We start from the raw sequence: 27,487 nt of genomic DNA on the forward strand, positions 1-27,487 counted from the left end.
CCATCTAACTTTCCGTAACTATAATTATCTTCTGTTTGCGCTTGTTGCATCACTCTCAAAGAGGACAGTTTCGTTGTCCTTAAAGCTGTTTGTGAAAGCGAAAATTTGTGTTGGCGATCTTTGAAAAGCCGAGTCAAGGCTATTGAAAAACAGATATTGCCATGGCGTCCCGTTGCAGCGACTGCTAAATCACTTCTGAAACACAACGGGGCGACGTTCTCGACCCAGTTTCTTACCGGTATTTTTGCTGCGCGCGCTATTGTCAACTGACGTTCCCCTCCTCTTGCTAATTCTCTCTAATGAATTACAAGAGCAGCGCGCGTGCACACGTCTGGGATTTTAAATCACGTGCCACGAAAAATTGCAACCGTCAATTAGCATTCTCAACGGAACAAATGACAGGGGGAAGAACGAGGAGTTGAAGAATTACAAGAATGAACCTGAGCGTTATCAAAGAAGACTACTGAGGAAGTAAGTTTTGGCATTTTCAGTGTTCGCAAGAATTTATGCGCAATTCTACAGGTTTATGAGTGTAAAATCGATAGAGCAAGTTCGATGCGGCACTTCATGCAGTCAGGTTTTAATATTGTGGCTTTGTGAGAAAAGATGCAAAGAAAGAAGTGAAAGCGAGGGCGTATTTTATAAGAATGAATTTTATTGATTTTGTCTGTTTAAGTTTATGGCTGACTGAGTATCCTGTGAAGACTGTTCGAGGTCATTTTCTTCAATTGACTACTGACTATTTTTTCATAATTTTATCTGCAACAAGCTCTACCATTTTTGTTACGAACTTCTCACGTTAACCGGCTCACATTCTAACTAACTGTTATTATCCTTTACTAACTGCTTTCCTCGTACTTTTATTATCGACTGAAGTTCACTGTTTCCTTAAATATTTTTAAAGGCAATTTGACTACTGACTATTTTTTCATAATTTTATCTGCAACAAGCTCTACCATTTTTGTTACGAACTTCTCACGTTAACCGGTTCACATTCTAACTAACTGTTATTATCCTTTACTAACTGCTTTCCTCGTACTTTTATTATCGACTGAAGTTCACTGTTTCCTTAAAAACATGACGAGCTTTGCTCAAGAAAAAAATTCTCAGCAGGCATCGTAAACTGATGCCGAGGTTTGGGGAAGAAGGCGTTGGGTGGCTGTCATCACATTAATTAGACCACAATGTAATTATACAGATTAGCGCCCACGAATCCACGAGAGATACACGATTGCGTGCGAGTTAACGCGGGGTCATCTGTGGGCGATGAAAATCAAAATCATGAAATGAAATGAAGTTTGTTGTGCGTGTAATGGTCATAAAATACTGCGTTTTCTCTGTTTCTGCCTGTTTCCTTATAACGACATTTTTAATCACGTAGTCTTTCAAAGATCCTTCCTTTTCACAGAAGAGGCAATACCGGCGAGGCGCCGTATTCGAAAAGCCTCTCTTTCGATTATTTAGGTATGATTCTTTCGCTTGGTTTGCCATAAAACAGTAACAAAAGATATCGCAATTTTCATGTGCCGTACGACCTGAATAACAACCGTATCGAATTTCCAGTATTGCGTTACTTGGTGGATCGATCAGTGTTCACGCTTTGCGATCGTAGTACACGATGTTATTGTTTTGGAATAAAACCTGTGGCGGTCGCACGACTTGGCCTCGTATCCTGGTTAAATTCTTACCAATATTGTAATATTAAACCTCGACGAGATTTTTCATGTCGAAATGTCGAAAAGCATCATGTTTTCGATTTCGAAACCATTCGAAATGAAGTCATGGAGGCAGTCGGATTTTCGACGTGCGGTTTTCCACCGGCTAACTTAACAACGCAGAGTCTTTGCAGGATTACAAGAGCCACACTAAACCCTTGCAAGCATTGGTATCTACTTTTGAAAGAGGTATGTGACGTTCCTTTGCGTAAATATTTCATATGCGATGTATTTAAGATATTTCCCGACGAAATCCAAAGTGTGGCGACACGGGAACTTCAGCCGGCCAACTCATCGTTCGGAGTAGTGGGGTTAGCCAGGATTCCCGACCTCGTTCACGTTGTGTTCACGTTCTGTCTAATAGCTGGTCTATCTTCTACGTAATAAACAATCCCCGACGAACTTATTAAATCTGCGGGATTTATGACTATCGTAAATCTGGTGAACTCCGCCACGCTAGACTTTGAGCCCGAAGGCGCGAAAAATTTATCTTTTGGCGCCAAACTCAGTCACGACTCCGAAGAGCTCGCTTCCTAACTTACCGAAAGATCAGCTAGAGTAAATTCCCTTGGAGTGGAACTGAAGAAGCTTCGAACACAGATTTCTCATCTCGAATCAGCATGGAGTCAATTTTACAGACCCTTTTTTCCACCTCAATGTTCGTACCTTGACGCGGTGAGGTGTCTTGAGTGCCTCAATGACCAATTGCAATACAATGCCTTTAAAGAATTCAGCTTCAGTTGGTGGGCTGTATTTTCTGCAAGGTAGAGGCCAGACTAACACGGACTTTGTCGTTGTAATTATTGTTATGATTATTATAATTATCATTATTATTACTGATTTTGTTATTGTTATCATTATCTTCATGATTGTGATTGAATCATTTTCAAAATGAAATAGGCTGCTCAATGAGGATGGCATGCTTAGGCAAGTAGATTTTCATTTATTTACCCCCCCCCCTCCCCCCAAGTAGAAATTCAAGTGTTTCTGATAGTTTGTCTCTTCAATAGATTGTTAGAATGCAGAAGATTTTCTAAGACACATTGTACAGAGGGCTTGTCTTAAGTAGTTGTTTTCTGATTCAAAACCACCTGCCTAGTTCTGTTTCTCTTGGGTAGTTAGTCCATGGACTGTTGTTATCTGATGGCAGAACTAACAGGTGGAACTGTTTCTCTTGGGTAGTCAGTCCACTATGGGCTGTTGTTATCTGATGGCAGAACCACCAATCTGTTCTGTTTCTCTTGGGTAGTCAGTCTATGGACTGTTGTTATCTGATGGCAGAACCAGTCCCTATTTTTTTCAGCTCTATACAGCCAGTCTTTTATGGACAGTTACTTTTATCTGATGGCAGTTTTAGCTTGCTCTTTTTGTTTTGAAAAATGTGTTGCTTATACTGTTTGTCACGTATCATCTGTTATTAGTCGGAGGCACTTTGGTCAATCAATGCTATCATTGTCTTCATTATTATTATAATTGTTAATTCAGCTGCTACTCTTCTCTCTTTGACACAGGGCCCACTACAGACAGCACTAGCTTAATGAAGTCCCAAAACCTTTCACAATGAGCCAACTCAAGAATTGCAGTCCTGAACAGTTTTTAGGGTTTTCCTGGCTTTTCTTGAGATTATTTTGTCTCAGTTTCAATTACTTGGATACTCATTCAGCTAGACTAACAATAACACCATTTTGTTCATAGATAAACATTGAAATAATCATAATAGTAATATAAATGATAATAATAATGATTTGTTATTGTTATCATTATCATTATCTTTATGATTGTGATCATCATTTTCAAATTGAAATAGGCTGCTCAGTGAGGATGGCATGCTGAGGCAAGTAGATTTTCATTTAATTCCTCCCCCCTCCCCCCAAATAGAAATTCAAGTGTTTCTGATAGTTTGTCTCTTCAATAGATTGTTAGAATGCAGAAGATTTTCTAAGACACATTGTACAGAGGTCTTAAATAGTTGTTTTCTGATTCAAAACCACCTGCCTAGTTCTGTTTCTATTGGGTAGTTAGTCCATGGCCTGTTGTTATCTGATGGCAGAACTAACAGGTGGAACTGTTTCTCTTGGGTAGTCAGTCCATTATGGGCTGTTGTTATCTGATGGCAGAACCACCGATCTGTTCTGTTTCTCTTGGGTGGTCAGTCTATGGACTGTTGTTATCTGATGGCAGAACCAGTCCCTATTTTTTTTTTTCAGCTCTGTGCTGTCAGTCTTTTATGGACAGTTACTTTTATCTGATGGCAATTTTAGCTTGCTCTTTTTGTTTTGAAAAGTGTGTTGCTTATGCTGTTTGTCATGTATCATCTGTTATTAGTCATAGGGTGACTTTGGTCAATCAATGCTATCATTGTCCTTAGTATTATTATTATTATTATTAATTCACCTGCTACTCTTCTCTCTTTGACACAGGGCCCACTACAGACAGCACTAGCTTAATGAAGTCCCAAAACCTTTCCCAATGAGCCAACTCAAGAATTGCAGTCCTGAACAGTTTTTGGGGTTTTTCTGTCTTTTCTTAATTTATTTTTGCCCCAGTTTCAATCACTTGGATACTCATTCAGCTAGACTAACAATAACACTATTTTGTTCATAGATAAACATTGAAATAATCATAATAGTAATATGAATGATAATAATAATGATTAGATTAATGGAAATAATCATAGGAATTATAACCATCAGGATAATGAACATTATTTCTCTAACTATTGTAAATATTTTTATCATTATTATTATTATTATTATCATTATTATTGTTATCATTGTTATTATTATTATTATCATTATTATTATTATTATTGTTATCAATGTTATTACTATTTCCATCATGAATTATTAGAGATGCTTGGAAAAAAATGATCTATAGTTCCCTCCAACTCATTACTCTTTCAGTTAAGTGAATTAAGACTTTGTGAACAGTTACTGCTTTATTCTGTCATTCCTGATGACCATAGAAATGGTGAAAGTCCACAGATATTATCCCTCTAAGAGTTTCTCCAGGTGTTTTTTTTTCCTCTGAATTTGGTTACAACAGAATGAAGGGCATCAGAGTATAGTTCGCCCAGCTAGACATGAATTGCATTAATATTACAGGGTCATTTTGCTGTATTCAGGGTTTAATCTTAGCCTTCTACAGACAAGTTTGTTCCTCTAAATGCAAAACACATTTTATGGTTTTTTTAAAACAAACTTACAAAAACTGCCAAGAAACAGCTACTAAATTTATGGAAACATGACGAACAAGTCAACTAGACTGTGTACTACACATCACTGAAATCAAAGTATCACTTTAGGAACATAAAATCGCAAGGTCAGTTTCCCATTTTTAGTGCCTGAGAAAAGATCAGGCCACCAGATTACTTCAAATTCTCTGGTTGCTCGTCCATCTCAATTTCCAACAACCGTTTTAGTTTACTGGGTGAGAATCGTGCTTGATTTCTTGCCCCATGCTCTTTAATTGGCCGCCTGTAAAGCTTGTTGAGAGTTTAACAGCTACTACTTGCAGCAACCTCCATATTCCCCCGATAGCCTTTCTTAACTCTAATGGTAGAGAACTTTGATGACTCAGACCAGAAATAACATCATTCACTCTACCATCCCTGTAATTAAAAAACTTTGGATTTTTCTCTCCATACAGGGGGCCGCAAATGTATTTTTACCCTCGCACGTTTATAAAAGCATTCGGCATGCCTGCTAACAAAGCTTGGATGTATGTTTCTGGAACTTAGTATCTTTCAACTCGACACCATTTGCCTGAAACCAAAATAATAATTACGAAAGTTAAGAGATTATTTACTTCTGGAGTGAAATGTACTAAATGATTTGCCCTTTCAAACATAAACCTGAGTTATCAGGTTTTGTCAATCACAAAATTACACGCCGGGTTATTAGTATTCCTTGGGGACCTTCCTATATTATCATAAATATCTAAGACAAGCAGGTCATTTAGCTAGGTAATCTATGTTAAAAACCGCGCTGTACAGCACTTAGAATTATTTTTCTCACACTGCAACTTCGCGTACTACGCAATTATTACTACGCAGTCATATCTGGTGTCCAATTTGGAGAGCTTATTATTTTTGTTTTAGAGGTGAATTGCGATTTCTTGTATGTCCCCTATTTCGTCGAAGAAAAGCTCGAACAAATACTGAAAGTAATGAGTAAGTCACTATGAACAACTAGTGCAAAGTGACAGCACTATCGAGCCAAACTGAGAACTGTTCTTTAATGATTTTTAACATGAACCACCAATTCTTACTACTTTTAATTTCTGCGTTTTAATAGACTTTGACATGTTCTTGAGAAGATATTAAATCGGTTAGCGCTGTATGTTCCCTTCTAAATTATTTTGGTGGAAGCGTTGGGCGACGTTATATTTTGACTGCACAACCCGCAATTAAATTTAATTTTAACAGCTATTCGAGTGTGTGAAGAACGGAAAAGAGCAAAATTACATACCATCGGCCTTTCGATGCACGGACGAATTAAAACTTTTTACAATTCCACTTATCCATTGCTTGTAACTGATAGACCTTGTCCTTATTCTTGCGGGAGGCCGTACGATCTGTTCTCCATTGTAGAACTTGGCAAACTTAGCGCACTTCTTCGAGCGCAACAATGTGATCTTTCGATTCTCTATCTCACTAGCGCAGTTGTTGTGTTGAACATGGACGAATAATACATCGGAGCGTGTCTTGTAGATAGCTAGAGATGCCATGCATGTTTAGGATAACCGCTGAATATTGACGAGCGTTAAAGCCGCCACTGAAAAAGCACAATCGACCGTTTTTCATTGTAAGGATCAGGTCTTTCACACAGCTGTCACAATTAAAGAGAGGAAGAACGTCGATCTCGCTCACCTAAGTAGCGAAGTACACCACGAGCGGCGACGATGATCAAACACCTGGAAGATCACCGTGGTGTCCCTCTACTCTTTGGTATCATAACCAAGAGCGAGCCCTTTCGACTTGTCACTAAGTTTTACGGTTTATAAAACAAAGGCCCCGCTCTACACAAAGCCTTAAAGAATGAAACACTAGAAAAGCTTACTTAGCTTGGAATTATAAAAATTTCCTTTCTTAAAAATCGAAGATTTTCATGGTTTCCGTAACTTCGTATTTTTCCAAATTTCCTCATTTACATGTTATGCCGTTTTGCATTTTCTTCAACGTATAATTTAGTTCAGCGTCGATCATTTATCATCCTTAGAAGAAAATATTCTGATCTTTACGTTTAACTATAAAATTGCTTCGGCTTACATTGTGCGCATAAAAGGAGCGTTAAATTAAACATGAGTTGATTCCACGCGAGGGTTTTACCTGGAAAAATGCCTGCACGTGAGAGACACCGACATTACCGCGTGTCCCTTTCTGGAAAACATTCGTGTTATGACAAGAAAGGTCAGCTTAAGGGTTTTGGGTTACCCAAACTATGCAATTTTGACGCCGAAAAGTGCCAAAAAGTAATTACAGAAACTTCATCCGCAACACCTTGAACGTGCTGTGGGCGCGAACTGAGATCTTCTCTTACAGTTAATAATTGCCAGGCGGAACTCAGATCCGGCTTAGCCTAATTTGCATAAATTTTTTTGGTGGGCAAAGCTCGTCATGTTTAAAGGCAATTTGATCCGGAAATGGCGTATGTTGACGCGTACGACTACCAGGCTACAGAAGAAGACTTAAACAATATGAAATACTACCGTGAACGCTTGAACGGTCGTCCTCTCACCTCGGCTTTACGAAGTTTTGACATCAACGACAAATACGAATCTACTCGCCTACCAGGCGTCTACGAGATCACCCAAGACTCTAGAGTCATTTACATTGGTGGAAACCCCTGCCTGGCGAACATACGGGACTGTTTAAATGCTCATTTTAGCGGGAACGACGGTCTTCCAATTGGTCGATACTTGAGCGGTCCAGCAAGGAACAAGTGGAAATCGATATTTGTACGTTGGTTGACATGCGCGAAACCAAATGAGGTGGCCTGGTTCTTGTTAAGTGATTTTCAAATGCATCATGGGTATTATCCCCCATTTAACTACCCCACAGATAAGTCTTACCACAACGAAACCACACAACAATAGCTAGCCTTTTCCAACTACAAACCCATATTGGAGAAATTTACATTGTCATTTTCTTATTTAGCTGTATTAGTTTTGTGTTTTGTTCATAAAATCCTCCTATTACATTTTTTCTCAGACAAAAAGTAAGTGAAAGTAGTCTGAAATCAAAATGTTTTCTCACCACTGCTCATCGGTTTTTGCAAAAGAATAAAACGACTTTAAGCGAAGTGATTATCGTAATATTCTAGTCTGGGTCTTTAGTTGGGTCGCGAGTAACTCAAATTTAATCCGCGATGGCTTTTGGAAAGTAACAAATAAAACCTAAGGCTATCTGGAAGCTGTAATCGAATCCACATGAGATGCTTCTGGGATGTTTGTTATTTGAAGAGGAACTGATGGAAAGAAATCAGATAGAGGAGCCTAATATGCAATATTCGATAGTTCTTACTTTTATTCAAAAAAAAAAAACGCCTTGTGAAGTGAAAACACCAGCTCACTTAGCCCCTATGACTAGGACGGACCCGTCGCAAGTTGTTATGCCCGAAGTGTACCAACGCCCCTAAAATTAAAAGCAAAGTGAGCGATGTGACTCACAAATCATAGATATGTGGTTATCACTCTTTTAGCCGGAAAGAAAGCTTCGTCATTATAAAGCCGAATGACAACTGCACTGTTCTACAAACGTTCTACAATGTCATAACAAATATTATTTGATCTTTCAGTGTCAACACATGCAGGTACTTATACATATACCCGTTACTCGTTTTAAAACATCAGTCAACTGTTTTCCATTAGCGAAAATCTAAATTTGAATAATGACTTTAAGACAAATATTTCTTTATGTGAGTTGCGTTAAAACTAGCCCGCGAGGTTAACAGAGCCGTGACCGTTTTTTCACAAAAAGTCTTATTTTTTACTTTCCTTTTTGGTTTTTATCCCATTAATTGTGTCCGCTCCACAAAAAATACCACACATGTTTCGAACAAGTGACCCCTGAAAGTTATGTTTTTCTTTTTTAAGAGGATACTCCAAAAGTTTCACGGCAATTTTCACGGCTCGTAACTCTAGACAATAACTGTCGAGTGTGAGTTACCAAGTAAAATCCTTTGCGCGCGGTCAGTCAAAATTCGCGCGTTTGTTCCACGTTCCCTTACTCTATCTGTTATGAAGTTAGCTCATAAGGAAACCCTCTAAGTTAAACACGATTGAATCTAGCTTAGCGCTAATTGGTGGAAATCACGTCATTCACCTGTGATCATTAATAGTGTATCGAGTGGACACAGACGGGAAATCTTCCCAACGGGAAAGTTTGATTTCTCGTAGGGAAAGCTTAAGTAATCAAAATGTTTTTGCGAAAAACTTTAGGTATGTGTCTTTGGAGAAGTTGATTTTGTGATTTCCACACATTCCAGAATTTTCACTGTTTTTTATGCTTTTCAGCCTTCATCCTTGGAATCTTCACTTTAATTGGTAAGTGTTCTCAGATCCCTAGTTAACTATTCGACGTTCTCTAATCCATTCAACAGCCTACAAAACTGTGCTTGGTTTAACGAGGAGTAAAAGAATACTCAAAAGGGATTTTTTTTAACAAAATTAATTCCAGAAAAGTCATGTTAGTAATCAGGTTGGAGAGAAAGATTTGAACAAGTAGTACCTGATATTTACCCTGTTAAAAATACAAACATGATTGCGAAATTAGCATGAATTGATTTGCCAGACAAACGCCTGAAAAAAAGTAGAATCCTGAGAAAGTGCTGATGTTCGAGTTATATATGCGTTGATCTTCTGATGCATTGAAGCGAACATGACCGTGTAATTTCAGAAGAGAACACTCGATCAGATCCACTTAATGAGTCAAATGTTTTATAGCCACATGGCAGGTGTCATATATGTTTTCTTTTTGAAACCACCAGGCTTGTCGTATTCCTACACAGAAGTTGTGGACACAAACCCAGGTAACCTATTTAATTTCGCTGCGTCTTACTTCTTTTCAAAAAACATCCAAATCTCGTTTTTCAGTTTGTGTAAGGATTACTATAGTTTTAGTTTTTGACCCCACTTAGATTTAACTTTCAGGTAAGTCTTACAATTGATAAAGATGTGATATTTTGCTTTTGACATTTTCCCTTAGATCCTAGTAAATCTTTATATGCCCGCGTGTCTTTAACGCTGACATTATTTTAAAACTCCGTTTAAACTTACGATATTATTTTATTGGCCGCTGTTTCAAACTGAGCCGGACAAGTTTCTCTGTTCTGCGCTTGCGCACGGACTAAACCAGGAAGCTTCGTCAACTCTCTCTGTTGCATAAAGCGTACTCTAAGTCAATTCAACTTATAAACAGGAAAAATCTCTGATACCACACGGTATGAACGGTTACAATATTCCATTATACGTTAAAATTCAACTTTTTCATCTCTCCAGACATGATTGGCTGTTACAGTGACGACAAAGCGCTGGATGACAACTTCCGCCTGGTGCAGCCTCGAGCACTCGGATATGAAATTCAGCATTTTTCCTCCAAACAAGACTGTGTTGACCAATGTGCTAACAGAGGTTTCCTTTATGCTGGTCTGCAAAACGGTGATCTTTGTTTCTGTGGAAATACTTATGACAAGTATGGCCGGGCTGATGACAAAGATTGCAACATTAAGTGCAGAAAACCCGATGATCCTGTGGAATACACTGACAATCTGTTTGAGTCTTGTGGAGGGCGATGGAGAAATTCTGTCTACGCTGGTTAGTCCAACGTTGCTTTAAAATCGTAATATGTACTTATTGACTGTCGTCTTACGTGCGGGGCTACAGGTCCAACCTTAACAATAACTAACCCTGCTTTCATCTCTAGAGAGAGTGATTGTATCGATAAAATCCTCCCGAAGTTATTAAAAACATCTCAGCAACATGTATAGAGAGATAGCCTTAAGCTATGCTATACTCAAGTCCAAGGGAGATTTTTTTGCCCCACACAGACCGACCTTTTTTTCTGCTGGTTTGCCATCTTCCCTGTGGTGCGGATAAAATGTGGTCCATATTGTAAAAAAAAAACTGAACCTTTTACGAGTGCACGGTTTACCAATCAACTCAGAGACTGAAAATCTTTTTATTTTATCCTTTTGCAGTAACTGGGGTTAAATCTGCGGAACGCAAAGCTGCACTAAAATGGTGGGAACAATAAACAGGTTTGTATTGGGATCTAAGTAACCCATCCTATCTTTACATTCATTTTCCCTTTCAAAACATTTAGGTTCCAAAATGTAACAAGCCTTGTTTTACTCTTACCAGAAGTTGACTCCTCAAAGATATCTTTATGAGACGATCCGAGGCAGACCAAGCTCCTCGGAGAGATTAAAGCCAGACAATGGACAAAGCCGATCTAGACTAAAAGTAAAAGTGCTATCGTTTCATTAATAAATCCTTTGAGGTAATGTGGCTATAAATGTGCGTGTGAGGTACTCAGTTGCCACACCAAGAAGCTGAGTGCTGTTGCTATTATACTCTCAGATGGCTTATTACAACCTTCCATTATTTTATATTCGATAGAAAGCTTTTTATCTTTGTAGATAGATGTTGATGTTTTTGTTACAAGATCACAACACTTAAGCGTTGTTTGCGTACTATCTGCATTAAACAGATTTCTTCCTAGAAGGATCACTGATCTCTATTTTCTTAGCAGGGAGTGGAGATATTAATGGTGTTACAATAAAGTATGATTAATCAAACAAGATACCGGCGTAAAAAAACGAAAACAAATATAGAGCAAGAATTCGCCGCGCACATGCTGCCATGATCGCGGTCAATAGAACAATAGAGGTGATAAAGTTTTAGCTCGATTGTGGAAAAAAAGAAAGATATGAATTGATTTATCACAAGCATAAGTTCTATTTGGCGTACTGGTAGGACATCTCAGTCTATTCGGAAAGGTCTGAGGTTCGATTCTTCGTGAGGAACAGAGATAATTCCCATTGTTCCGCGCTCGTGATGAAACAAATGTAACTGAATCGTTCTCTGTTGTAGTCTGTTTGTAAATATTCTTATTATTTTGGATTTTTTCCTTTCACTATACACTACGAAATAAAAACAGAGTGGTAAAATATTTAGATCAGCTTATTAGGAACAAACATAATTTTAGTATTAAGTACACTTCAAAAATATCTGTGGTAAATATTCTTATTATTTTGGATTTTTTCCTTTAACTATAAACTACGAAATAAAAACAGAGTGGTAAAATATTCAGATCAGTTTATTAGGAACAAACATGATTTTAGTATTAAGTACACTTCAAAAAATATCTGTGGTAAAAGACAACAAATATCCCAGCCCTAATGACGATAACACCATGTAATAAAGTCATTAAATAGTTTTAACAATGATGATAAAAGCACTTCAAGTAATCAAAATAGCTTGTTCACGTGAAGTAGTATATCCTGACTCTACTGGAATAATCTGTAAAGTACTTATACTGTTTTGTATCAAAACACCATAATCCACTTATCCACGAAGCCTCTACTCTTTTTGTTAAGGTCACCAATAGTTTCTTGTCTATTTTTGTTTTAACAAAAAAAGAACAAAAAAAAAAAAAGGAAACCTCTTCCTTGAAATAAATATTATGTGCCGACAGACCTTCCCACTAGTTTTCAAGTTGTGGTCGAACTGTTTTAGGCGACGGAATTTGGTGCAAAATAAACTTATTTAAATCCTTCTTGTGGTGATATCTGTAAAACAAATCTTTTTGAAGCCGATGACAATGGCGTTGACAGATATCCATGTGATAATACGCCTGTTCACAACAGTTAACTCTCACGGATTGCTAAATAAGGAAAGAACTGTTGGCAGAAACTAAAACTTAGCGTGACTGAGCGATACTCGATAGTTTCATTCTACTGTGTCGATGATTGCCGTATACGTGTAAAAATGCTGACCTCCAGATAACGCCCTGTAACACACCGGATATGAAATGTGGAGTCGAACCGAAAACGTGGGCACAGGTAATATCGATCCCATTAAATAAATAAGATTAGTACCAACTTAAACGAAAAAGGAGTGAGATCACAGGACTGCCATCATGGAAATAACGCTTTTGCTTGGAGTCGCTATTCTTCTTCCATTTGTGATCAAAGGTAAACGATTATTTTTTTCTGTTTGAGTCACGCACTCGCACATGTCATTGTCTACCTAGAGTGTTACTCACAATAATCTAGACACCGGATTCTACAATCCTCAGTCAAAAATACGTAAGTACAATTTTCCCAAACCCCGACCTTTAAAACTACGAAACGCCTAGGAATAGTTTCCACTGGATTGCACTTTTATGTCCGCGCTTGTGCACTAAACAACCGCAAAGGGAAATAAAAAGTTTTCCCGATGTTTCGACGGTTCAGATTTACAATATGACTAATTAATGCCACGTTTACATTCTAAGGTAAATACAAAGATCTAGTTTTACAAGAGCCAAGTAGGTCCTTTTGATAACAGCTACCCATGAATGAAAGGCAATATATTTCTTCGATGAATAAGAACATTTTGACAATACATTTTCTCCACCCAACGACAACGCTGTAACGGCTCTCATACCAGTCCGTACAACTGCAGTAAGTCTCAATTCTATAACCGGAGCCAACGTCCGTTATCGCAGTTAAAGGGAATAACTGATTATTTGTTTCCGAACCTGCTAGAAATCATTGGAATTAACAAGTCATTCAGTTATTTTGTGATCTGCTTATACAGTTCATGCTATAGACTGCTCATGTTACACATTCCACGAAGACGGACTCACATGGACAGCGGCCAGACAGACGTGTCAATCTGATGGAGGAGATCTTGTCTCCATGGAAACACCATATGAATGGCAGGTTGTGAGAGACTACATCCAAAACCTGACAAACAGGTTCAACGATGACTGGCATATCGGTTTGCGCATGAACACAACAATGGTGGGGAACTGGACCTGGGTGAGTGGAAAGCCACTGACCATCAAACACTGGCAGCCTTGGCAACCTCGAGATGGCGCTCCGTACGTGGTGATGGCGAAAAACTACCCGCCGGGAACTAGGGGTCTTTTTAATGACATAAGAGGGGACATTTTCGCCGGGTACATCTGCGAGATACCCTCTGGTGAGTGTGTTGCTCGGAAAAATATCGTTTGGCAACTACTTACATGTTCTATTTTGTATCCGGTTGGCGTCATACTTGACTGCCTCTCTGTCTGTCTGTCTGTCTCTCTGTCCGTCTGTCTGACGGACTGTTTGTTGTTGTTTTTTTCTTTTCCGATTGTCTATTTGTTTATTTCTAAGTCTGTTACTTGTCGCTCCCAAGGATGCCATCACACTCACGCCAATCCCATCCTCTATCTAAAAGGAAATCCTGTTAGGGGTGGGGATGTGTGCAAAAATGGGGTTAGTGAAGTTTGGAATCTTCGGTATTAACAGTAACTCGCTACTTTACCGAATTACTCATATCGCTTGATGAACTCCGCCTAATATGAATTCAAGTTTATATTGGACTTAATTCTGGACGTCAACTAATCAACTTTGTGCATAACATCGCGCAAGTGAAATTTCAAAAAATCGTGAGAGCATTCAAATCAAACCTATTTTGTTCCAAATATTATTTAGAGAAGCTAAAGCAAATTTATAATACAGACCGACATAGCCTGGGAAAAGGAATGCGAGCAGTTACGTAAGTTAAGAGCAGTTACGGAAGAAAACAAGATGGGCGTTGCCATGAGGGGAATTACACAACGCCAAACCCGTTATATTTTTTGCTACTCGCCCGCGTATATAATAGATCCTGGAACTTGTTTCATAGAGTGTTCAAGAAGTGGTTTAATCTGCAATATTCCTGAAGTGTCCAGAGAAGCTCCACCTGGCGCGAGCAGAAAACCAACATTGCCGACAGTGCGAACTGAAAAGTACACGCGAGCCAACAAAACTGAGAAAATATTCATGGTTAAAAAAGGTAAGGGATACATTTCACAGATATGTGAAATCATGTTTTTACTTACAAATTTTTTTTTATGCGAACTGAAACCGATCGAGTAGCGACCGACTTGAACACAGTGACCACCAGTTTTGTCACTGACTGCGTACAGTTGTTACGAGGGAAATATTCGCTAAAATTTCAGACTCGAGGTGAGTTATTACACCTTCTTAAAAACTGGATCATTGGATAAGGCAATTCAAGACTTTTTATTGGCTTTGCCATATGGTATATGAGCCAATATACCATAATCTACAAATATGGTAAGCGTACGCGTCAGCTTAAAATTAAAAGGGAGCTAAAAAATTTAATAAATTTAATAATTTGATTTAACGTTTTTAAGAAAACAATTATTCCACTCGCGCTTGTTGGATATGAGATGATTATAGCCAACTCGGCGCCTCGTTGGCTATCTATCATCTCATATCCAACGCACGCTCGTGCAATAATTGTTAAATATTCATTCGATTAACTGCCAACAGCGAAGCTTGAGTCACGCCACCAAAAACGAAAACGAGGTGCTTGTTCTACTTACTGAATTTAATGATTTCTCGCCCCACAACTGAATAAGTGCTCCAACTTATGTTCTCGAATAAGTTTTCTCTGTCCCCTTCTTTTTTAATTATTCATTTATTTTATTTTATTTATTTGTTTGTTTGTTTTTTTATTTAGTTCAACCTCCTTCCGGATTCATCCATTGGGCAATCGCGATAATTCCGTTGGCTTGCATGATTGCAGTCTTAGCTTGCGTCATTGGCTTCCTTCTTTGGCGCTTGAAAATGAATACACGCAAACAAAACAGCGACATAACTGCACAGCCCATCTATTATGACGCGCAGACAAGATCCCTTCACAAACAGGATGGTAGGGCAAACAATCCCAGCGGAGTGAACCAGTTACGGGTACATTTTCAGGATTCGGCTCATCACGAAGATCCGAAATATCGCTTGTTGCAACAGTCAGCAAATAATGAAAACAGTAACCTTCAATACGCTTCCCTGTGCAAAATTCCGGGAGAAGTGCCAATATCCAGGCGTTTAGCAATAAGACGAAAGAGCAGCGATGAACTTAAAGGTAAATACCCGCTGAATAAAAGCAGACGGGATGAAGAAGTGATACAAGACTACAGAGCATTAAAAAGACATTCAGCTGAACAAAACAACCAGGAAGATAATAGTGGTGCTTATCAAGCTTTGATTGCCGATTACGAGGAACCTGGAAACATCATTGTGGCTGACCAGGGAAACGCTGAAAGCCAAGAGTGCTTCGAGGACGAACTGCCCTATCTCGAGATAATTGCATAACAAAAACTACTCTTCTAATAATTAGTTCAGAACATTTATTTCCGATAAAAGTGACCAGATATAAGGCGACTTCCATTACAAGGCAGTTAGCAAAGGCTTTGCAGGACTACATCTTTAAAATCTATATTGAAGGTTGTATCATGAAAATTTTTACTGTTTTCTTTCCTGTTTTGATCATATCTACTGCTGTTTTAATTTTCCAAAAATAAAAAAAAATAAGTCCTGGAGGATTTCCTTGTAATTTTCAATAACTATTTCATTCTATTTTAAATGGGTATGTTAAAATTATAACGAGGAGTCAAGCACTTCAACTGCGAATTTCACTGCTTAATTGGAATCTGTCATCCCAGGCCCCTCTCCGTTGTTCTAACTGGACTTTGTGAATGTACTTTTCTTTTGGTTTTACCGTTGTTCTAACTAGACTTTGTGAATGTACTTTTGTTTCGATTTTACGGCGCTGGATCGAAAAACACTCTAATTCACCCCATTCCATTCAAAAGATCATTTCTTGACCTCAGAATCTGAAAATGGCTGAGTATATTCCTATTATCAAAAAACAGCTTGTGCCAGAAGAAAGTTGTTGTCCTGTAGTAGAAAATAACTTGTGGAAATTCTCGAAGTTTTCGAAAAATTGTCACGAAATTAGCTGATCGTCCCACCTCGTCTAAACCAGTGACTTTAAAAGCAAACTGAACAGATCCGACTACAAAGATTGTAAAAGTTTGCAAGAAAAAAACCGCTAACGTGAATTTAAAAAGTATAAAAACAAAGAAGTCACACCATCTCCTAATACGATTTAATGGCGTAAAATTTAGCACGAATAGGATTGCAATGAGCGTTAATCCGTGTAAGCAAAACGCAGCTATGAGACATATTTTCACATGGATAACTTTGTTAAAATACACAATCATTGTAAGTCCCACGATCTGCATTGCGTGCAGTGCCACCAGACTCCAAAATGCTGGCATTCGCACGGCTTTCTTCAAGATTGCACGAAATCCCAGAAATCCAGGCACCTTTCTTAGGAAAAATGCTACCAATGCGATACTTATATCTTGAGAAAGTAGCCATGTCAGTTCAAGTTCTTCAGAGTGGGGAACTTTTGTACTATTTACGCAGCTGAATGTTGTGTGTCGTTCCCTTAAACAGCAGTCGTAGGCACGCAGGAAGTAAAGAACCGCCCCTGTAATCTGCCACAGGAGAAGAAGGACAAAAGAACAACAGGCAAGGTTGCTGAGACGTGACTTCAACTTTTCACGAAAACGGTCTTTTTTCCTCTGAACGGAGATCAAAGGCAAGGTTTCCATCCAGGTTTCCAGTTAGTTTACAGAACTAACAGCTGCGTCAAAGTACTTTAGGCGAATTTCACTGCTCACCTGCGACGATTTACATCACTTTATTTTCATTTTCTAGTGTCTTTTTGTTCGTAAAACTAATCAGTTATTTGATTATGCATGATCGTGGCAAAAGGTAAACTCGAAAATGAACTACTGCCACCCAAGTTTTAAATCAACCTGAGAAGGTTTTAACGATCAATGTCACGGCTGCTGCCTCATCTTTCTAACAACCGTTAACGACTGTGTCTGCTCTTGGACTCTCTAGATTTTTTTCTCGTTTTGATTTAAATATATCAAAAGTTTTTTTCTGAGCCATAAAATTTGCGCTATAAACCGTCTTGCCAAAATACTTCTAATTCACTCATACTCAAGTCGATCAGCTCCTCCTGAGTGTGAGGAATATTAAGTCCGCTGTTACTTGATTAGCTAAAGAGGTCAGTGGTGGGTAGCCATGGAAAACGTGAAAAAGAAAAGAAGTTAACGAGAAGGTTATGACCGTATTTTATGAACGAACTCACCTGTTAACCGAGTGATGAGAAGAGGCCCACGGGTTTCCGCAAGGAGGATCTATTTAAACATACTGTTAGTGGTCAGCTACTGGATGATTTTCATTTTAGCCGCTGGAAACTGAAATTTTTACCAAATATCAGTTGATTTTCTTTTTTCGGTTGTTGTTTTTTTTTCGTGACAGAAACTATCTCTTCGTTGTTGGTATGGATCCAACTGCTTGTCCTTTTATTTTGGCAATAAGTTCAGTACGAAGGATCAAATAAAAAGTCAATTTGCGAAGGGAGAAGGGCTTAGATAAAAACCGAGGCTATTAGTCGAAAGCTTCAAACTTTTTTTCATCAACCACTCTAGCTAAATGTATTTTAGTCCTATTATTCATAGACTGCTATAAGTTCAGGAAATCAAAAGCAGCCAATCAGAAGACTGCATATCATGAAGCTGTAGTCTAGACGGAAGAAAATACTTTGCATAAATCAGAACGTGAGAGCACAAGGTGGTGTTCAATGACGAAGCAGTCATTTACTATAAGAATATTATATCGATGAAAATGAAAGATTTGTGATCCACGATCAAATTTGACAGCCGATTGACAGGTGCTGGTCACATGTCAATAACCTGGTTCCTGAAACATAATAAAAATAGAAAATGAACAACAACTTACTTTTTTATGAGAAAGTTGTCGGGCGACAAATTCCCGGCTCAGGTTTACTACAAATTGGAAGCCAAAATGTTTCACCTTCAAATAAAAGATGTTCTAATATGTCATCTGCTTTTTGACAAGCAAGGGCACAGCGTATAACACCTGGTTAGCCTCGTGTACTCAATCATTAATGATCCTCAGGAAGTCAATAAAAAAACAGAGACGTAAAAATCCTAGTTGGAGTCTAACTCAGATTTCAGGTTTTGAAACTTTTTCAGCCAAGCCGTTCAGTTAATCATTTGCGTATCTAGAACAAGACAGCAAAGCCTGATGCACTCCAAACAAAGCAAGTTATTCCCCATTATTTTGTTTGCAGGTAACATGATTGTTTTTTACATATTGTTTGTTCGTTTAACACTCGTGTTTACTTCAGTGCACTTTTACAAATTGGTGTTTAGCGCAAATGTAACAAAACTGTTTCTGGTAACCCTTTCAACAATCATTTTTGGAGGGATGAGAATACTCACAGACAATTTCTCCTTAAAAAAAACTGTCAGCTTCATTTTCTCGAAGTCTAAACATCATTTAACCGTAATTCTTTCTTAATCAATATTTCTATTTTTTTTCGAGTTAATTCTATTTTTTCTTTTTCAGCTGAATCAGGTTGAAATATATTCTGTCTGCCAAACGGTTTAACTGAGTGCTATTAAGATATCAAATGACTTTACTGCCACCTCTACCTTTTCTTCGTTTCATCATTAAATGCTACTTTTACAAATATTTTGTTCAGAGCCACATATTTTGCATTTATTGCGGTGTGGTATGGCAGTAACTCCTGAAATTATCACCATAGTTTTAATACAAAAAAAAATAAATAAAGGTTGAAAAGTTGATTTTGACATTGACGACTTTTCGTGTAATAGTTTATGAAAAGCGAGGATAACATGGTTTCCATTGGTAATGAATTCGTAAAAGAACTAACCATTTTTTTATGGCAGGTACTGCACTTTTCCTGAAAGTACACATCGCTTTTTCAGGTAAGACATATCGCCGTGTAGTGATTTAAATGAAAATGCTGTTGGGTAAACGCATCCATAGCCTCTGGGATGGAGCTACCTTATTATTGGAGGTTTAATGCCTTGGAAAGATCGAAAGGAAATTTTGCTTCGTCCAGCGCGCGTTAGCCACGACAATCGATCGGGTGCTATCTCAACTTAACCCTTCCCATACGAGTGTCAACACATTACCTCTTCAATCACCGTATTCAGTGTAAGACAATCACAGCCCGCATGGTTCTCGGGGGATCCTTTAATCGCCTCGTTTCTGTTCGAATGAGGAAGCTACATAGCTTGACATGTTTTTTTTATTAACAACAGCTGAGCATGGAGGCACACCTTGGACTTATGATCGAGGAATAGCCGGGGCTAAAGGTACAGGAAAAAAATAGTATCATGGTATTTTACGCATCTCATAATTAACAAAACCAATGAAATTTTGCTATCTGGAAGATGCTTGGGTTTTTAACAAAGCATCTCAACTTCCTTGTGCTAAAAATTATCGGTTTTTTTTTTCTGTCAAGGCCCGGATGAATGGGAAACTTTAAACGGTAACTGGTCTTGCAATGGACGCAAACAGTCCCCAATCGACGTAGTCACGGACCAAGTGATGCAGAAGGACCCTACAAATCCACCAAACCTGAGGCTAACAGTGGCTGGCAATAAACCAATCACCGGTGAGATTAGGAACAATGGATATGCGCCCACCTTTTTCGTTGGAGAAGAGTTGACGGTTAAGTTAGCAGGCGGTCTACTTCAGGAAAGTTACTTTATGAAGCAATTTCATTTTCACTTTGGCTGCAATGATACAGTTGGTTCTGAACACACAATTGATGGGAACACGTACCCGATTGAGGTAAAATCCGACTTCTTGTGGCTTGTCTGCCAAACAGTAATTTTCCCTTCCATTTCATCCTTTAGTGTAGAGAAGAAAGCTCGTAGACTTTGCAAACGTGTTTAGGATGTTTGGACTGGAGTACATTGAACACCTTCAGAAAAAGTCCGTTGCCTTTTTTTAACAATCTTGAGTATCCTACTGTCCACTATTCTCCTGCAGCAACTCGGTGCTTATTTGGAATTATAACATAACCAAAGTAAAGCGCGCGCTCTGATTGGTCAATTTAGCGTCCCCCATTTGCCCATGGGTGTACTTTGCTGACGTGAGCAAATGCAAAGACTATTTTTCCGCGCGCGCTTGTTTTTTCTGGTCGCGTAAGATTTGTTAAATAAAACGGAACTCTGTAGCTACAATGTATCAATGTTATGTTCTAAAACAAATGTTAAACACCATAGCGTACACCATTGAGTTATGGATGCACTTGGGAGGTTTGCTAAGCACTCAAGAAGCTAGAGTCGCTCTCGGCTATCGCCTCGAGCGACTCTTACGCTTCTTTCGTGCTTAGCAACCTCCCGCGTGCATCCATAACTCAATAGTGTACGCTGTGGTGTTTACCATTTGTTAATTTCTGTTATATCTCAGCTACACATGGTATTTTGGGACAACACGAATTATGCGACGTACGAGTTAGCAGCTCAGGGAGAGGATGGTCTGGCTGTAGTGTCTGTTCTCTACGAGGTACATCACTTAACTATTTCTTCTCCAATTTATCTCTGGAGATCAAGTCGTTCCTTTGGTATTTTACTGTTAACTTCATTAGTCAGGACAAAAATATGAGTACACACTTATCAAAAAATAGTGGAGCATTTTTGCACAAATATACAATTTAATTAAGTATGGATTATTTACCCTTTAAGTGAATTTGAAGTCGGAAGATTTTAAACCCTTCTGATTGTAATTTACCACCTAACGTATGAATATGGTCTTAGTTTACTGCAGCAGGAAGGATGTTCAAAAATATGATTACACTAACAAAGAAGACAGCTGAGAATAAAAACAGTAATAAAGGAAGCGTTTAGGCCTTATCAAATCACTAATTAGCTCCCCTGGGTACACGGAAATCTCATGAGGTCCATCTTATGTTGCAGCTGCCAATGGCAAACATTAATACCGCACCAACAAATAATGCTCTGGAAAAAATTGCGCTTCTTCTTAACAACGTTGTTGATGAGAGTAAGTAGTTTACACAGCTGTGGCTTATTTCTGTTAAACCTTATATGGTGAGCTTTAAGTGCAAATCAAACTATTTGAAAAAAGGTAGTTTGGTTATATCAACTAAGTTAAAATTGTACAATTTCGGCTTAGTTGATATAACCAAATCACCTTGTTACCCCCAGCAACGCAGCACCACAGTTTCTTTAGAAACTTACCCCCTTTATTATTTGAAAAAAGATCTGAGAGCCCTAACAGATGTTCAATAAGCTTGCGTGACGGTCACGCAACGTTTAACCATAGAGGCGTGTTCTGTGATGTTTTCGGAAGGGAGATTCAGTTCTTCATATTGCTTAGCATCTCAGTATTTGTTCGCAATAGACTGCAACGAATGAGTAACTGTGGTAAACATGAGAAGAGACTGGGCCAAGACCGAGACAATCCTCAACTCACAGTCTCTTCGCGATCGCGCCAAATGACGTTGAATCATATCGAGATTAGAACAGATTTCTAGAAGTCTATCATCATACTGACCATATCGCGCTTGGTTTTTCATAAACAGACAGCAATTACGTGGTAACACAGAGCGAGGGTATTCATATCGAGGACTTGGCACCATTACTCACGTCCGCGGATGTTGCTGACAGGTTTTACAAATACAAAGGATCTCTTACGACTCCCGGGTGTTATGAATCGGTCACGTGGTTTGTGATGAACAATCATCCACAAATAACAGAGAAGGAAGTAAGTAATTATCCAAACAAAAATGTTTTAACCCACCCGACACCACACCCTAGACTTTTTGAGGAAGAAAGAAGGGAGAATGGCTTTGTTTGTTAAAAGTCCCATGCGATTCGAAGTCAACGAAGCTATGTAGACTTGCTTTAAATTCAGGTTTTTTTCCTGGTTTTCTTTCCCATTTCCCAAAAATTTTCAATCCCTTCCTCGGTCCTCTTAACTTTAAGGGCCGGTCAAGATTTTGAAAGAACCAATAGAAAGGTTTAAGCCCCGCGAAGAATTTGAGCCTAAAGAATTTTAGAGAGCGATTTTTTTTCATCTTGAAAATAGATCATGGCATTCCGAAATTTGAAGAGCAGCAAGGCGCATGCGCAAGGTCCAAATGTTGGGCGCATGTGCAATAACTTTCGTAACGTTATGCCACTGAATGGACGACAGATCCACAGCAATATAGTCATAGAGTGAACAGAAAATATCCGTCTTCGCATTTTTAATATCTATAACAAGGTGAGTGTGTCTGAGAATAGATATGAACAATTCAGCAGAGCGTCTTGAAATATTTCACAGAGACCGTGTGACGATCCTGGGTTACATCATTTTGTCTGTATTTCTTGGGGAAGAATTAAAAAGGCTTCACCAAACTTTCATAGTCTTGTTCTCGGGACGGGTTTTCAGGCACACCCTTGAGGAGAGACTGGAGACGAGGTTGTGTGCTGTCACAAAAGTCATACGTCGAGGTTGTGTGCTATCACAAAAGTCATACCTTGAAAATAAAAATTCGAAGAGAAGAGGAAATAGTAATAAGGAATTATAATACCACAAAGGATTACAACGAACTGGCCCTCGGGAAAGAAGTGAAAATATAGAGTTCATACATGTGACAGGTTCTTGTGACGTTATTTCAGGTTGGTTGAAGTAATATACTAACGGGTGAAAAAACCCGAGTGGTAAAAAGAAGGACTGGTGCGAGTACACTTTAACCGCGGCTGGAATGGGGCTGGAATAGAACAAATGTACTATCACATTATGCTGCAATGAGTTGTATTAGCTTTCATCCTCTAAGTAGCACGTTCGAGGGCAAGCTCTATACATCACTTGAAAGACGAACAATTGGTTAATGAATGTACATGTAATTCAGATGATACAGACGCTCGTTCTAATAATAAAAAAAACTCGTGCTCTTCCAAATTTTGCTTCCGGTTTCTGTCGCTATTTTTCTTGTAAAAGTCAAGTTAGTGAATGAGCAGGTTTGTTTCAGTAAATTGGAAGCAAAATATGATCAGAGCGCGCGCAGCCAAGATTGAGTTGGCGCTCAACTTTAACTACAATCACACGAAACAACGCGTGGTCATCTCGCATACTTTAGAACATTGAAGTTCTGGGTTATTTCTAGTTTCCATGCTCCTTATGAATAACCAGCACTCATTCCCATTACTGTCAAAAAATCTTAACGTTTCATTTGTCACTAATGGAGTTCAAAGTTCTAATGATTCCTGAGATCATAAGCCACACCCTCCCCCTTACCTCTCCCCTGGAATTTTTTGTCGTCCCCTCCATTACTTTCTCTGTTACTTGTTCATCAAGGAAACTGAGCCAGATCATATTTCAGCAGAAAAAATAATTTTTCTGACGTTAAGTCGTAGTTATAAATCAGAATATTACTCAAAGAGTCAAGTTCTATACTTCTTGCAGCCACTTTTTTTTCAAAGTTATTTTTGAGCATTTGTATTAACCACTAATCTTCATTCTAAAGCAAAAAATTAAGATTGCAGAGTTTTAAATTCTCTGAAAAAAAATAAAAAGCAAGGAACACTGTCAATGTGTCACATATATCAGTGCATATATCATACTCTCATTAAAACTTGTTTCAGAGTTCGTCAAAGGGGATTTCGGACAACTTTGATGTTCAAATGCGAAGAGAGTGGTCAAGGGAATAACTACCACTGAATACGTTATGCTTAGAATCAATGTTTCTTAAAATTTCGATCCCTAAGTCGAGTCACCTCTCGTAATCGAACATGTTGGCCTCCCGTACGGTACTTGATTCGCCTACGTTTCCGGCTTCCGCACTGAGCGTCCTTTCACGAGCAATGATTTCCAGCAGAACATTTAGATTACTTTCGATTTGAGCGAGATCTCTGAGAAGCCTTTCTGATTGACAAAGGACCCTTATAAGCGGAAACTACACTCGATCGTCTGCCAGAAATCTTACTTTATCTCCTGGAAAAGCTTGTTTTGGACGATGACTTGGATGACGAAGCAGTTGTTGTCATTTCAAGATCATTGATCATCGTTTCTAATCTGTGTCTTTCCCAAAGGAGCTGCAGCGGGTAAAACCTGCGCCGTCGTCTAATTGCTCTCGATCACGGTTAGAGACGTAGTGATGATTAAAATGATGAGGGAGGAGGCAAGATAGACGAGGGTATAATAAGAAAAGTTATGAACATGGCTGAACATAAAAGAAGACTTCAATAAATAGAGGCCATTGTATGAGCTCCAGCCTAGAATTGGAGGAATGCTGAAAAGCAAACCTGTTAATAGGGAAACGATAAGAAGAAGAAGCTCTCTCTTCTTGACGTGGAGTTTTCCGTATAACGGAAAGCGATGTTCCACGTTTTGACAAACACAGCGAAAACGAACAGAACCAAGAGGCAAGTTAAGTGTACCCAGGAATTCAGAAAGGTAAAGCTCTGACAGAGTGTCTTATTGTGTTCCCACCACACTGGGCCGGTAACAAGAGTCACAAGGCCGAGCCCAGGGCCAAGCAGTGTGGCCGCGTGAAGTCGAGTGCAGCTAAAACTGTGATGTGAGTACATCTGAGGGATGAACGATAGGAAATGAAGGGAATGGCAAGATTTCCACGGACACCCAACAACACCAGAGCACTTGCGAGAAGCAGTTGAAGGGTCCTGGGAACGATGAACATAATTCATTGTTGAGAAGTCACGTGACGCGTCCGCCACCTTCTGATCCTCAATGGGCTCGAAATCTAAGGAATAAACACAAACACTACCTTGGTTTACCTTATTACACAAAGAGGTAAATATCAAATTAATGGTTTGAAATTTAAGCTTTTATCCCTCAGCTAATTCTTCTCAAGCGTTAATCTTGTGGAATTTATTACCATGTATTTCTTTCAATTTAATCTGTTTACTAAAAGATCTCTTTTTCTAGGGTGTTTGCCGTTAAAAGCTCGCGCACTTCAAGATTGAAAAGATTGTCGACATGAAAAAAAAACGGTCACTGAAAACAATAGTGATCGGCTAGAATTTTTTCGCTATAAAGCGTCGAATGGTCTCGGAAAGACGAAAACTGGGTTTATTATACGACTCTACAAAACCGTAAAATGCTATGAGACTAAATTATACAAATTTTCCATAATTCGTCACAATACAGTTGTACGCGATAATAACTGATTTAAAAATCATTCTGTTATAATAATTGTTGCTGAACTAAGCAGTATGCCGGACGTTCAGCGATAACAAATAAAAAATCCCGTCAAATGCACAGGTTTTTCGGAACGATTTAAAAAAAATGTTTTTAACTGTATTAAGCAGGATTTTATCTCGTCTGAAACAGTAGGTATCAAAAGAAAAAAAGTTCCATCTTTTAACCTCAACGGTTTTATTTTTTAGTAACAAATATTTCTGGGTGGAATTTCCTTCTCTTTCCAACTCTTACAGACTGTAAATTAATTCTCAAACTGGATATTGTATTTTTATCAACATTTTATAGTCAAAACTGAGTTAGTAGAAAAATTGTCCGCCTCTACTACCGCTGTATTACAGGTAATAAAGTTCTTAAAAAAATTGTTAGTTTCTGCGTGTCTCAAAGAGCCAGCAAAATAAAAAATGACAGCTTGTCCGTATACTATTCCGAAGACAGTTGAAAGTGGAAACAGAGCAGTAAGGAAATAATGCTAAAGGTCTCTTGAATTTTTCTATACGAAGGTCAAAGACCATTTTAAGATCAAAAGAGAAATTTGTAGGATGTTTCTTTTTGTTTGCGTAACCCATTTGTGCGCACAGATGTTTTTTAGCTGAATAATTTACCTAACCTACCTCCAGTTCAGTTCAGATTGATTTTTCAAAAATCCGTTTTCACAAAAACTTTTTCCACCAGGGCAGTTCGAAATGAATAAGGGTTCCGAATATGAATTGATCGTGAGTGGTACCAACAACATCTTTACTATTTAATTTTAGAACATTTATTTTCGGAAAACGTAGAAACAGTGATCAATAATATTTCTTCGGATATAAATGTATATATATTTTTAATAGTTCAAAAAGTTTTAGAAGGGGAGTTAAAATAAAGCAATGTACTAATGTTTAAAACTGAGGGTCTAAGAAATGTTTTGACTGCGTGAAATGTGTTACAGCTTTAATAATCGTTACTTTTGCTTTCATGTTGCTAAGTGATTGAAGGATCGAATTTCGAATCATGTGAAAAGTAGATGGGCTTTTAGAAGCACGTTGGGAGTAGCTGTTAAGATTATTAAAAACGTTTAATTCTACAACGCGAGTCTTCAGTGTCACAGGGAATTGGGGCCGGCAATTAGATTCCCCACAGTACCTCTACACAAACCAGCCGTTATCCAGCTTTTTTAACCTTCCTGTGATGCAAGGCAGATGCAAGACCAGCTGCTTTTGAACGTCGTAGAGGGCAAAACGCAACGAGAGCCAAAATGTGTGAGACAGGACGGGGTTCAGAGCGACGATGAAATGGGAACGACTTAAAATGATCATCATAACAAATAAGACAATTAGTAGTTTTATTGAAAACAATACTCTAATTTGATATCATTCATTGCCAAAGCGTTTACAAACTTCTAAATAGGTTGATATGGTAACCAAAAATAACAACTTTCCTGTGCGCTTGCTGGTTTTCCATGTTAATTTATCACGAAACATCCTTTAACACTTATAGTTTGAGTTGATCTCGTTCAGAAATTGATACAATGTGAACAACAGATCATGACACTATGCAGCGGTTAGACAGCATCGCCGTCTATTACGTTTGCCACAACCTTAGATCAGAGATGCCGAAGTGTAACGTAAATGTACTATTGGCTACCTTTTCATCAGT

The 27,487-nt window shown here is 38.5% G+C and overlaps 6 protein-coding genes, 1 long non-coding RNA gene and 1 pseudogene across 9 annotated transcripts in view; 4 read left to right on the forward strand and 4 right to left on the reverse strand.

The window, feature by feature from the left end:
* Nucleotides 1–69: 69 nt before the first annotated feature.
* On the forward strand, nucleotides 70–8,889 carry LOC111328099 (uncharacterized). Its single transcript, XM_022932473.2, has 2 exons — nucleotides 70–471; nucleotides 7,343–8,889. The coding sequence occupies exon 2, from the start codon at nucleotides 7,359–7,361 to the stop codon at nucleotides 7,809–7,811; it is 453 nt and encodes a 150-aa protein (XP_022788208.1). The 5' UTR covers nucleotides 70–471; nucleotides 7,343–7,358; the 3' UTR covers nucleotides 7,812–8,889.
* LOC148722751 (uncharacterized) lies at nucleotides 4,825–7,336 on the reverse strand. The gene is made up of 2 exons (XR_015991682.1): nucleotides 6,185–7,336; nucleotides 4,825–5,479 (listed from the first exon to the last, which is right to left on the reverse strand). It is a non-coding gene; the product is annotated as an uncharacterized LOC148722751 (long non-coding RNA).
* Nucleotides 8,890–9,028: 139 nt separating the features above from the next.
* LOC111327145 (sialate:O-sulfotransferase 2) lies at nucleotides 9,029–12,492 on the forward strand. Its single transcript, XM_022931259.2, has 6 exons — nucleotides 9,029–9,155; nucleotides 9,231–9,260; nucleotides 9,704–9,745; nucleotides 10,215–10,529; nucleotides 10,913–10,972; nucleotides 11,076–12,492. The coding sequence occupies exons 1-5, from the start codon at nucleotides 9,134–9,136 to the stop codon at nucleotides 10,966–10,968; spliced, it is 465 nt and encodes a 154-aa protein (XP_022786994.1). The 5' UTR covers nucleotides 9,029–9,133; the 3' UTR covers nucleotides 10,969–10,972; nucleotides 11,076–12,492.
* Nucleotides 12,493–12,722: 230 nt separating this feature from the next.
* LOC111326146 (uncharacterized) lies at nucleotides 12,723–16,302 on the forward strand. 2 transcript variants are annotated; one of them, XM_022930086.2, is made up of 4 exons: nucleotides 12,723–12,910; nucleotides 13,518–13,904; nucleotides 14,598–14,747; nucleotides 15,441–16,302. In XM_022930086.2, exons 1-4 carry the CDS (start codon nucleotides 12,856–12,858, stop codon nucleotides 16,070–16,072), a joined length of 1,224 nt encoding a protein of 407 aa, XP_022785821.1. In that variant the 5' UTR covers nucleotides 12,723–12,855; the 3' UTR covers nucleotides 16,073–16,302. The 2 variants fall into 2 exon arrangements, with proteins under 2 accessions (XP_022785821.1, XP_022785828.1); XM_022930093.2 differs by having other exon boundaries at nucleotides 12,885–13,024.
* On the reverse strand, nucleotides 16,091–18,045 carry LOC111326162 (uncharacterized). Its single transcript, XM_022930103.2, has 2 exons — nucleotides 17,928–18,045; nucleotides 16,091–17,448 (listed from the first exon to the last, which is right to left on the reverse strand). Exon 2 carries the CDS (start codon nucleotides 17,377–17,379, stop codon nucleotides 16,552–16,554), a length of 828 nt encoding a protein of 275 aa, XP_022785838.1. The 5' UTR covers nucleotides 17,380–17,448; nucleotides 17,928–18,045; the 3' UTR covers nucleotides 16,091–16,551.
* A 577-nt stretch (nucleotides 18,046–18,622) lies between these two features.
* On the forward strand, nucleotides 18,623–23,429 carry LOC111327326 (carbonic anhydrase 1). Its single transcript, XM_022931486.2, has 9 exons — nucleotides 18,623–18,935; nucleotides 19,558–19,596; nucleotides 19,936–19,989; nucleotides 20,139–20,470; nucleotides 21,095–21,190; nucleotides 21,601–21,685; nucleotides 22,227–22,408; nucleotides 22,733–22,909; nucleotides 23,308–23,429. The coding sequence occupies exons 1-8, from the start codon at nucleotides 18,890–18,892 to the stop codon at nucleotides 22,865–22,867; spliced, it is 969 nt and encodes a 322-aa protein (XP_022787221.1). The 5' UTR covers nucleotides 18,623–18,889; the 3' UTR covers nucleotides 22,868–22,909; nucleotides 23,308–23,429.
* An 866-nt stretch (nucleotides 23,430–24,295) lies between these two features.
* On the reverse strand, nucleotides 24,296–25,328 carry LOC148722752 (uncharacterized; annotated as a pseudogene).
* Nucleotides 25,329–27,156: 1,828 nt separating this feature from the next.
* The window catches only part of LOC111326183 (uncharacterized), a 10,454-nt gene continuing 10,123 nt past the window's right edge, over nucleotides 27,157–27,487 (reverse strand). For both annotated transcript variants that reach the window (XM_088732561.1, XM_022930126.2), the window contains one exon: nucleotides 27,157–27,487. This exon is cut by the window's right edge. The gene's annotated coding sequence lies outside the window, so the exon portion shown is untranslated.

This window comes from Stylophora pistillata, chromosome 9, assembly GCF_964205215.1.
Source record: "Stylophora pistillata chromosome 9, jaStyPist1.2, whole genome shotgun sequence".
NCBI classification, from domain to species: Eukaryota; Metazoa; Cnidaria; class Anthozoa; order Scleractinia; family Pocilloporidae; genus Stylophora; species Stylophora pistillata.